The sequence below is a fragment of the Acomys russatus genome, chromosome 11 (assembly GCF_903995435.1).
Source record: "Acomys russatus chromosome 11, mAcoRus1.1, whole genome shotgun sequence".
NCBI lineage: Eukaryota > Metazoa > Chordata > Mammalia > Rodentia > Muridae > Acomys > Acomys russatus.
In genome coordinates, this window is record NC_067147.1 from 38,995,241 (window position 1) to 39,007,501 (window position 12,261).

Consider the following 12,261-nt stretch of genomic DNA (forward strand, 5'->3'; position numbering starts at 1 on the left):
AGTTTGAAACTGGGCAAAGGATTTGAAAGGCAGTTTTCCAAATACAAACAAGGCTGGGCGTGGTGGCACATGCCTTTAATCCCAGCACTCGGGAGGCAGAGGCAGGTGGATTGCTGTGAGTTCAAGGCCAGCCTGGTCTACAAAGGGAGTCTAGGGCAGCCAAGGCTACACAGAGAAACCCTGTCTCAAAAAAAAAAAAAAGAAAAGAAAAAGAAAACAAAAACAAAACAAATGGTCCATGAGCACCTGCAAAAGGGTACGTCTCTTGGAGACCTGCCAATATGGGCGGCATTCGCACCAGGACTGTGAAGAAGGCGGCACAGGTCATCCTTGAGAAGTTCTACATGTATCTGGGTAATGACTGCCACACCAACAAGTACGTGTGCAAGGAGATCGCCACTATTCCCAGCAAAAACCTCCGAAACAAGACAGCCGGCTATGTCACGCATCTGATGAAGCGATTCTGAGAGGCCCTGTGAGAGGTCACACTATCAAGTTGCAGGAAGAAGAGAGAGAGAGAGGAGAGAGAGAACTGTGTTCCTGAGGTCTTAGCCCTGGACCAGAAGATCATGAGGTAGATCCTGACACCAGGGAAACGCTGAAGCTTCTGGACCTCAGCAGTCTCTCCAACCTGCAGGTCACTCAGCTACAGTTGGGATGAATTTCAAAATACCATGTGGAGCCATTTAAATTTGTTCTATCATATTTTCTTTTCTTTTTTTTTCTTTTTTCTTTTTTTCTTTTTGGTTTTTCGAGACAGGGTTTCTCTGTGTAGCCTTGGCTGTCCTGGACTTTGTAGACCAGGCTGGCCTTGAACTCACAACAATCCACCTGCCTCTGCCTCCAGAGTGCTGGGATTAAAAGTATGTGCCACCACGCCCGGCTGTTCTGTCATATTTTCAATAAACCTGAAAACAAGAAAAAATAGCATACATCTCTTAACTGAATGAAAAAAGGAAGGAAGGAAGGAAGGAAGGGACATGACTGTTCCTAAGGTATGGTGGAGGAGAAAGTTTATCATAGATAAAAGGGAGAGCACAGCCAGAGGCCGGGACAGCTGGGAGATCACAGAGTGGACATGGCTGGCCTGAGCTGGACCATTGGTGAGAAGGGAAGGGAGATGAGAGGAGAAAGAGGGGAACCAAGTGCAGCAGCCAGGAGACCCAAAAGAGTAGATGAAAAAGACCAGATAACCAAAATGGTTGGATTATATAGGGAAGGGCAGCTGGGGGAAGGGTAGCCCAGGCCCTGGGTGGAAAATTCAGGGTAGCAGACAGTGGGGCATGCAAGCCAGGAGGGCCCTGTAACAGGTAGGGACCCCTCAGTGCTGGGAGAACTTGATGGCCAAGTTCGCTTTGAAATGATAAAAAAGGCGGGGGCTGGAGAGATGGCTCAGTAGTTAAGAGCACTGTCTGTCCTTCCGAAGGACCCGGGTTCAATTCCCAGCAACCATATGGCAGCTCACAATTGTCTCTAATTCCAGTTCCAATGGCTCTGACACCCTCACACCAATGCACATAAAATAAAATTAAATGAATTAGTAAAAAAGAAAGAAAGAAAGAAAGAAAAGAAAAAAAGAGAAAAGGAGAAAAAAGAAATGATAAAAAGGCACTTCAGCCTTGGGGAGGTGGGGGTTTTGGGGGTGGGGGGGGGGGAAGGTAGTTGAGATCTAACATTAGTGATTAGGGAAATCTATCATTCCTGGGAGGGCAGCACAGTTAGACAGTCCAAAGGGTGGGGACCAGTGTGGAAAAGCTGGAGCCCTCACACACTGCTGGTGGGGGCCGAAAATGCTTCAGCCGCTTGGAAAAATAGTTCCTACGAGAATAAAATGGGGCTGGGTAGTGGTGGCGCAAGCCTTTAATGCCAGCACTTGAGAGGCAGAAGCTGGTGGAGCTCTGTGAGTTTGAGGCCAGCCTGGTCAACAGAGTGAGTTCCAGGACAGCCAAGGCTACATAGTGAGACATTGTGTCAAAAAAAAAAAAAAAAAGAAAGAAAGAAAGAAAGAAAAAGTTATCACACAACCCTGCAATTCTACTCCTAGGTATAAGCTGAAGGAAATGAAGACATATGTTCACATGAAGAATTTTGTACAGAAATGTTCATACTAATGAATTAGTGGGAAAATATGACCATCAAATGATGCATACAGTAACAAATGTGGTTATGTCCATATGACCATATATCATTCAGCCATGGAAAGGCTGACACACGCTACAATGTTAATGAGCCTTAAAATTATTGGGCAAAAGAAGCCAGACAGGAACAGCCATATTGCATGATTCCACTTATGTGGCAATCAACGCTTTAGTTAGGTTTCTAATGCTGTGATATCAAGACCATGGCCAAAAGCAGCTAGAGGAGGAAATGGTATATTTGGCTTCCATAGCCAGCGTCACAGTTCTTTGAGGGAAATCAAGGCAGGAACCTGAAGGCAGGAGCTAAAGCAGAGGCCGTGGAGGAGTGCTGCTGACCTGGCTTGCTCACCATGGCTTGCTTGGGCTGCTTTTCTAATACACATCGGGAGCACCCACCCAAGGGAGCCACCTCTGACAAATGGACTGGGTCTGGACTGGGCCCCCCCACATCGATCATGAACTAAGAAAAAGCACCACAGACTTGTCTACAGGCACTATCTGATGGAGTCATTTTTCTCAATCGAGGATCACCTTCCCAGATGCCCCTTAGTCTGTATCAAGCTGACAAAGAAAAGAAAACAAACAAACAAACAAAAAGCAGCCAGAGCAGTAAGAAAACCCAGAGATGTAAACTAAGTTCATGTGTTAAAGAAGGGTGAGAGGTGACCGCCAGTGAGCACACAGTTTCTTTTGAAGAGCGGCAAACATATTCTATAGTCGGCTATGGAGGTGCACGGAGAGCCCACTGACCATAGCAAAAGCCATGGGTCAAATACTTTCAGTGGGTGCGTGTAGGGCAGGGGACTTGCATCTCAACATAGCCAAAAGTTGTGTTTCTGAGGAAAAGCTATGCGGTGCACACTTTGGCACCGTTACAACTGATAAGACATACAGAAGCCCAGAGCTGTTGGAAACACGGGTCTCATCATGGCTTTTATTAGAAACCCCCAATGGGAACTTTTGACACTCATGTCTTGTCATTTACTAGGATTTTTGAAATATATAATTTAATTTTATCTTATATTCGTTGGTGTTCTGCCTGCATGGGCTGTATGGGGTGTCAAAAGACTTGGAACTGGAATTACAGACAAGTGTGAGCTGCCATGTGAGTGCTGGGAATTGAACCTGTGTCCTCTGGAAGAGCAGTCAGTGTTCTTAGCTGCTGAGCCATCTCTCCAGGCTCTGCTAGAAGGATTCTTTGGGGTTTGGGGTATAGCCTTGGCTGTCCTGGACTCACTTTGTAGACCAGGCTGGCCTCGAAGTCACAAAGATCTGCCTGCCTCTGTTTCTCCAGTGCTGGGATTAAAGGCGTGTGTGCCACCACCGCTCAGCTGGCTAAGGGAGTCTTAAGAAGACAAAGGTTTCCTCATGATTATGGTGATGGTGATGATGTCCGTGGTTATAATATGATAGTGATAGAGACGATGATGATGATGGGATGGTGATATCAGTGATGTGATGATGGCAATGTGACAACAGTGAAGACAGTAGTGATGACCGTGGTAATAACAAAGATAGTGATTATGGCCCTGAAGGTCAGACACAAGGCCCCTCACACACAGGGCAAGTGCTCTGCCACTGAGCTACATCTCCAGCCCGCCTCCCTTTGATTTCATAGGTCAAATTTGGGACTACAAAAGAGCTAAAAACCCAGTAAGAGCAAGTGTCTGGTGTAACTGGACTAGAACCTATTTGGGTTTCCTACAGGCTTTTTTTTTTTTTTTTCAGGTTTCCACACCTTTCACACACTGTCCTTCCAGCATGGCTGGGGACTAGATGTCGCTCAGCTCAGCTTTGGCATCCCAGTCAGGCCACCTGGGCAAAGCACCAGCATGAGACTGGGCAGTTGCAATCTCTTGGAGAGTGAGGCCAGGTTCTGAAAAGGCATCATAAGCCCGGGTAAGATGTGACTGTGTGGCCCCGGGGGGCCTGTGGCTATTTGTTCCCATCATGTACACATTTAGGGGTGTTAAGAACTACCCACCACCTTGCCCACTTTTACCCACCTCATAACCGGTATGATATTTTTTTTTTTTTGCCCCCAGAATGTGCTTGTGAGTCACTCCACCCATGGAAACCTTCCTCCCCTCTAACCTCAGGCAAAGCAGAGTGGGCCACAATCTGTCATTCCCTCCCATCTCTCAACAGTACTGGCTTGTTCAAACCAGGGCCAGGCCTGGGGTGTAGGTATGGACAGGAAGTGGGCACCAGCTTTGAGCATCTCTCTCCACTCCCCAGGGAGGAGGGGGCAGTCACATGTATTGAGAATGAGTGGACATCAGGGCTGATTCTAAGAACTGTACCTCATATCCATGTCCTATCTCATGGGACGCTGTGATTATCAACACTTTGGGATGAGAAGCTGAAAGGTGACGAGGCTAAAGCATCTTGCTAGCCACTTGGGCCCGGACCACTCTCAACCCCTCTCCCTGACAGCTCCCCTCATTTTTGACACTCCAAGCAGAAACAGAGGCCAGTCAGTTGGCCTGTTGGACCACAGCAGAGTCCCACACCCCAGTAGGGGCTCAGCAGATGAGCCCCCTGGCTTTCACAGCTGACTTCCTGAAGACTGTCACAAGCCGGATGAGGAGGTGACAACAGGGTGGGTGCTGGTGGGAACCTGTGACCACAGTCTGGGGGCAGGGCAGGAAGCAGTAGTGACGTGACCCTGGCAAGGGTGGGCCTGCCTGGGGATCGATAGCCACGCCGCACCATTTTAAAAGGCTCCATTGGCAATTGCAGTTGTCCCCTGAAGCCTGCAGCATCCCTGTGGGACTTGAGGTAGGGAGAGGAAGGATGGGAAGCAGGGAGGTTGGGACACCCTGGGAACAAGAGTTGGGAAGGTAAAGCCTAGAGGAGCCAGGCGTGCCAGTACCCTGAAACAAGAGCCTTAGGTCTCTGGTGGCCTTCAAGCCCATCTCTAATTCCTTCATCCATTTTGCGCCCACTCCGGGGCTCATGTGTAAGTGAAGACTGGCCACAGTCTCAGAGGCTGTTTCAGGTTCTGGCAGTCAGAGTCCTTGAGAGATGGCAATGGGCCAAGTGTGGAGCACTATGCTTGTGCCCTCCAGAAGGCAGTGAAACCCTGTCACAAACGATGCAAGGAAGGGCAGGGGAAGGGAGGGAGGGGGAGAGGAAGGGAAGGGAGAAGAGGAAAAAGGAGGAAGAAGAAGCAAAACCTCATAGACAGACTCCCTGACAACACAAAGAGCGCCAGAAGGGACCTGATATCTGTGGGTCAGTCAGGAGTGTGCTGCTCTCTTAAGCAGAGTGGCCAGAACGCTTGACAGGACTCCCCCTTGCCTGTTTATCTCCCAGCTCCACAGGTCACCTAAATTCTGCCTCCAAGTCACTGCTTTAGGTGAAGCACGTGGAAGGCTGCAGGTAAGAGTGAGGGATGCATTTGCTCACCTGGCTCCCTTGCCTAAGACCTTATAGGCAGAGGAAGAAAATGACCTCCTCCAAGGGCCTTGGGAGGAGCTAGAGCAGCGACTCAACCTGTGGGTCTCGACCATTGGAAAACATATTTCCAATAGCCTTAGGAAAACTGCTAAGTAGCAAAATTACATTTATGAAATAACAAAAATAAATGTATGGCTGGCAGCTCCCAGGATCATGGGAAATATGTGGTTTCTGAGGGTCATGACCGATGGGTTGAGAGATAGGAGATAGGAGATGGAAAAACAGGCCCCTGAGCTACCTCAAAAACTAGGAAGAGCCTTCCAGTCAATTGCTGCTCAGCAACAGGCAACAGGTAGGTGCCTGCCCCTGCCATAAGTCCGAAAGAACTTGGCAGGCAGCGGACGGGGCTTGCAAGGGCATACTTTAAAAGTCCCCCACACTACAGCCAAAGGCATAGACACAGGGCAGCCTTCTGTCCTCATAGGATCAGGGCTGGTGCCTTTCCAGGCAACTCACAGCAGCTGCATGGGATGTGTAGAGAGAGGAAGAGACTAGCTGCCTCTCCGTATCTGTGAGGGAGAGACAGCAATCTCAGCACTAGAACCAGAGACAGGCAGAGAGGGTTGGTATTCGCTAGGAGCCATGCCTGGTGCCTCAGGCTTGGAATTCTAGCTCCCCAGGAGGATCACGCATGCAGGGCTAACCTGATCTAGAGATACTTTAAAGCCATGCTGAGCTACTTAAATGAAACTTTGTCTCAAAATAAAGAAAAAGAAAGGAGTAGGGTGTGGCCGAGTGGCACAGCACTTGCCTAGCACACAAAAGGCTCTGGATCCATTCCTGGATAGGGAAGGGAAATCAGATAGGAAAAGGTGCCCTGTTCTAGGCACCCAGACCCTATTACAGGTGCACTGCGCCTTTTTCTATGGTTGCAGCTACCACTACCAACCACACCACCCCTCCATCCCAAAGGACAGTTGTCCAGGGACAGGGCCTTCAACCTTAATTCTCACTACGTCTGAGAGTAAAATGTCAGCATGGGGCTCCTCCTGGCTCTGTGACTCTGGGCTATATCTTTCTGAGTCTCTCTGTACAATAGACCAAACCTGTGAGAACTACTCCAGCTCTGACATGCAGTGTCTAAAGAGATTTTCAGTCTCTCTCCTGGTGATCCCCCCCACCCCCACCCCCACCCGACATCATGCCTGAGAGGTCAGTATCCTTCAACCCTGTTCCCACAGCTTTCCAGAGCTCACGGCTACTGTGCCCACAGCTCCATGGCCACACACCTGTTCCTCCTGGGCCTTTTCCTGCTGCTGCCACAACCCGTCCCTGCTCCCTGCTACACTGCTACTCAGTCGGAATGCCAACAGAAGCACAAGTTTGTGCCAGGTGCGTGGTCGGCTGGGGAAGGTGTAGATGTGACCACCCTCCGCCGATCCGGCTCCTTCCCTGTGAACACACAGAAGTTTCTGAGGCCTGACGGCACCTGCACCCTCTGTAAGAACGCCCTGATGAAAGATAATATACAACGCCTGCCCTTGGCAATCACCCACTGGCGGCCTCACGGCTCAGGCTGTCAGCGTAACGTGGCCAGAGCCAAGGTCAGCTCCACGGAGGGTGTGGCCCGTGAGGCAGCTTCTAACATCAATAATGACTGGCGCTTGGGGCTGGATGTGAACCCCCACGCTGAGGTAAACGTGCAGGCATCCATGGCTGGCTCCCACTCCAACGTAGCCAACTTTGCAGCCGAGAAGGCCCATGAGGACCAGTACACCTTCAGTACTGAAACAGTGCAGTGTCAACTGTACAGGTAAGAGTTGGAGCAGTGGAGAATAGTGGGGCACCCTAAGGGGCCTAGGCACTCTGAAATAGCACAGTGGAGTTCATCGCCTGCCTCCCAGTGGGTACACCAAACCCTAGTTGCTCTAGAATCATTGGTTCTCAACTTTCCTAACGCTGTGACCCTTTAATACAGTTCCTCATGCCGTGGTGACGCCACCGCCCCCTAGTCCCCCCACAAGCATAACATTATTTCATTGATACTTCAAAACTGTAACTTTGCTTTCCGTTATGAATTGTAAAATGGATCTGACATATGACTTCTGTGGGGGCCAGGACCCACAGGTTGAGAACCACTGCTCTAGGTTCACATCTGTTGCTTTGATAAAATGTCCTCACCAAAAACACTCCCAAGGAGGGTTAGGGCTTATTTTAGTCACATTTCCAGTTTACAGTCCACTGCAGCGTGAGGCCAAGGCAGCAGGAGCCTGAAGCAGCTGGTCACATCATCCCCACAGTCAAGAACAGAGAGACATGAATGTGCTCACGCCTAGTGCTCAGCTAGCTGCCGCCGTTCTTATACGGTCCAGGGCCCAAACAGGAAATGGTGCTACCCACTTTCAGGCTGGGCCTTCCCCACATCAATTAAGGCAATCAAGACAGTCCTCCACAGCAAGGACCACAAGCCAATCTGCTCTAGATGATCCCCCTGAGATGCTCTACCCTGGTGACACTAGACTCTGTCAAGCTGACACTTAAAACTAACCACGGCACTAGTCTTTAGGTGCCAGATCCTACAGCCCTATCTATCCATCTCTACATACATACACACATAAATACATACTACTCTATCATATATGTATGTGTGTATATATATACGTATATATACCCGTCTGTCCGTCCATCCACCCATCTATCCTAGCTGTCTGTCTAACCATCCACTCACCCACCCACCCACCCATCCATCCACTCACCCACCCATCCACCTACACACACACATCCATCCATCCATCCACTCACCCACACCCACACCCACATCCATCCACACAACCATCCACCCACACACCCATCCATCCATCCATGATAGGCCTCCTCTATCCACAAGCACCCACATCAAAAAGGGGGGTGGAAGCAAGATAGCTCCTGAGCCCTCGCTTGATGACATTTAGGTGCAGGCAATGAGCACCTAAACCCTCTCTCCCAGGCATTGCCAACCTCCTGTGGGGTCCTTCTTGGGTAGGGACAGAGACAGGAGACCCTGAGGTGTCCTCCCTCCTCCCTGCATGGAAACTCAGTGACTCCGCATCACCTGCACTGGTTTCTCTGTGTAGCCCTGGCTGTCTTGGAACTCATTCTGTACATCAGGCTGGCCTCGAACCGCCTGCCTCTGCCTCCTGAGTGCTGGGATTAGAGGTATGTGCCACCACCACCCAGCATTTAAAAATATTTCTATTTCATTTATTTATTCATTCATTCATTCATTTATTTATGTGCTTATTTGTTTAGTGTGTGACTATGTATCTGTGTGTCACAGCAAGTGTGAAGAGATCAGAGGACCACCTAAGGCTACTAAGTGGGTTCCAGGGATCAAACTCGGGTTAATAGGCTTAGGAGCGAGCCTTACCCACTGAAACACATTACACCCCCCCCACTCCACATGCACATGTTTTACGTTTTTAGATAGCATATGTTAATTCTAAATAATTTCACTACATGTATGTATTTTGATCACATCCTTTCTCATCCCAACACTTGCTGGCTCCTTCTTTTTCCTAACTAGCCCCAGTCTACTTTCATGTCTGTGTGTATGTATTGGGGGAGAGGTCTTGAGGGTGCTACTGAATCAGGAAAGCACCCCCCACTAAGCTCACCTAATGCTCTCTCTCCCTACAGCTTTCGCCTGGTACAAAAACCCCCGCTGCACTCCGATTTCAGAAGGGCACTCAGGGACCTTCCCCCCAACTTCAACACCTCGACAAAGCATGCTTATCACAGGCTCATCTCCTCCTATGGCACCCACTTTATTACCGCTGTGGACCTAGGTGGCCGCATCTCGGCCATCACAGCCCTTCGTACCTGTCAGCTGACCCTGGATGGGCTCACAACTGATGAGGTAGAAGACTGCCTAAACGTGGAGGCCCAGGTCAGCATCGGCGCCAAGGGCAGTGCCTCAAGTGAACTCAAAGCTTGCGAGGAGAAGAAGAAAGAGCACAAAATGGCCACCTCTTTCCACCAGACCTACCGCGAGCGTCATGTCGAAGTGGTCGGTGGCCCCCTTGATTCCACCCATGACCTGCTCTTCGGGAACCAAGCTACACCTGAGCGCTTCTCAGCCTGGATAACCTCACTGCCAGCCAGGCCTGGTCTGGTGGACTACAGTCTAGAGCCCCTGCACATGCTCCTGGAAGACCTGGACCCGAAGCGGAAGGCACTGAGGCAGGCTATCAGCCATTATATAGTGAGCAGGGCTCGCTGGCGGGACTGTAACCGGCCCTGCAGGGAAGGCCAGCGCAAGAATACTCATGATTCATGCCAATGTGTATGCCACGATTCGAAGGTCACCAACCAGGACTGCTGTCCACGCCACAGAGGCTTGGCCCATCTGGTGGTGAGCAATTTCCAGGCAGAGAATCTGTGGGGAGACTACATGTCAGCTACTGATGCCTATCTGAAGGTCTTCTTTGGTGGCCAGGAGCTCAGGACCAATACAGTGTGGAACAATAACAGTCCCAAGTGGGTTGACCGGTTGGACTTTGGGAATGTCCTCCTGACCACGGGGGGACCCCTGAGAGTACAGGTCTGGGATGCTGACAATGGCTGGGATGATGACCTTCTTGGTAGTTGTGACAGGCTTCCCAAGTCTGGATTCCATGGGGTGAGTTGTGGCCTGAACCATGGCCGTGTAAAATTCTCCTACCACGTCAAGTGTTTGCACCATCTCACTGGAGAAACCTGCCTGCAGTACGCCCCTCAGGGGCTTCTTGGAGATCCTCCAGGAAACCGCAGTGGGGCTGTGTGGTAAAAAAAAAAAAAAAAAAAAAAAAAAAACACCAAACATGCCTGAAAGCTGGGTATAGTGGCGCACGCTTTTAATCCCAGCACTTGGGAGGCAGAGACAGGCGGATCTCTGTGAGTTTGAGGCCAGCCTGATCTACATAAGCAACCAAAATAGCATGCCCTGAAAGCACCTAAGTGCTCAGATGAATTCTCCCAGGGTGATCCACCATGGCTTAATATGCAGTAGAGAGTGAGGCTTGAACCTTTCACTGATGTAGCTAAGTTTATACACTAGAGCTCCCCTGACTCTACCTGTCCACACTGCCTCAGCCCCCCAATATCCCCAAGCCTGGAAGCTACTTCTGCAAAGCATAAGCACTGGCCAGAAGTCCATCGGAAGGCCAGAAGCTGTCTCCACCCAGCTTTAAGACCCTCGCTCCTTGGCAGGGCAAGGTTATCTGTTAAAGACAATCCCTGTGGCCCAATTCCTGTGTTTCGTTTGTCCCTCATTCTGCTGCTGACAAAGCAAGACCTATGTCACCAAGCACATGCTATGACAGAGGGCCTATAAATGTGATGTGATGATAAGCATGCTGGTGGCAATGTGGCAGAGAAGAAGAGACAAAGGATGCCTCAGAGATAGACTTCTATACAGTTTTATAAAATGGGCCTTCAAGTGCTGTAAGCGCCCTGGGTTTGTTGGTTTGTTTGTTTTGTTTTTTCCTTCTAATTTTGCTGGTTATGTAGAATCCTAAACTACTTTATCCTCTGAGACAAGAAACAGAAGCATAAACCTGGTAATAAATAATGATGAGCATTCAGTTTCTGGCTGAAAGACAATGTGGAGGGTGGGGACTGTGGGGACCTGGCAGGGGACCTGTGAGTGGCACCACAGGGTCTTCTTGGTTCTTTTATTTGCACATGTGTGTGTGTGTGTGTGCGCGCGCACACACACGCACATGCATGTGCCTGTAGATGCCACAGCACACATGTGGAAGTCAGAAGACAATGTGCAGGGCTCAGTTCTCCACTCCCATCGTGTGGGTCCCAGATAGCAAAGGCAGAAATGTCACTCAAGCTGCCCGACCTAACAGCAAGCACCTTAGCCCACTTCTCACCAGCTCTTCTCACCCCTCCTCCTCTCAATATTTATTTTTATTTTATGTGTATGAGCGTTTTTGCCTGCTGTGTGTGTGCCTCGTACCCAAGGAAGTCATAAGAGGCATCGGAGTCTCAGGAACTGGAGCTATAGATGGTTGTGGACCAGCTGCTGGGTGCTAGGAACCAAACCTGGGTTCTCTGGGAGAGCAGCAAGTGCTCCAACCACTGACCCATCTCTCCAGCCCCTTCTTCTCATGTCTTAAAGTAACCAGGAGCTTCAACCTGACTTCCACTTTACAGAAATAAACTTGCAGACACAGTATAAGACAGAGAAAGAAAGGGAGTGTGTGTATGTGTGTCTGTGTGTGTGCATGTATATGTCTGTGTGTGCATGTGTTTGTGTCCGTGCGTATGTGTCTGCGTGCATGCATGCATGTGTGGTGTGTGTGTGTGTGTGTGTGTGTGTGTGTATGTATATGTCTGTGTGTGCATGTGTTTGTGTCCATGTGTATGTGTTTGTGCACGTATGTGTGTGTGTGTGTGTGTGTGTGTGTGTGTGTGTGACATATGCACACGCTGTCACTGGCCCAGGGCTGCCCATCAGCTTCTAAGAGAATCAATCTGCAGAGGTTGATAAGTGTTCCCCTACTTCACAACTTGAGGGAAACAGTGGTTCTAATGGGGTGGTCTGAAAGCTTCCCAAGTTCAGCCTGCTCAGCCAGCAGGTCAGGATCTGATCATCAAGCACAGGCAAGATCTGTGGCAGCATCAGAACCATGGCAGGACTTGGCTATATATGTGTGTGTCTATGTGTGCATGTGTGTCTACGCATGTATACATG

General features: G+C 49.8%; 1 protein-coding gene and 1 pseudogene across 2 annotated transcripts; both read left to right on the forward strand.

The window, feature by feature from the left end:
• The first annotated feature begins 281 nt into the window (after window positions 1–281).
• LOC127195178 (40S ribosomal protein S17-like) lies at window positions 282–690 on the forward strand (annotated as a pseudogene).
• Window positions 691–4,808: 4,118 nt separating this feature from the next.
• Window positions 4,809–10,361, forward strand: Prf1 (perforin 1). Of its 2 annotated transcripts, none has more exons than XM_051153111.1 (3): window positions 4,809–4,919; window positions 6,782–7,353; window positions 9,216–10,361. In XM_051153111.1, the coding sequence occupies exons 2-3, from the start codon at window positions 6,818–6,820 to the stop codon at window positions 10,342–10,344; spliced, it is 1,665 nt and encodes a 554-aa protein (XP_051009068.1). In that variant the 5' UTR covers window positions 4,809–4,919; window positions 6,782–6,817; the 3' UTR covers window positions 10,345–10,361. The 2 variants fall into 2 exon arrangements, with proteins under 2 accessions (XP_051009068.1, XP_051009069.1); XM_051153112.1 differs by lacking the exon at window positions 4,809–4,919 and adding an exon at window positions 5,651–5,892.
• Window positions 10,362–12,261: the final 1,900 nt, after the last annotated feature.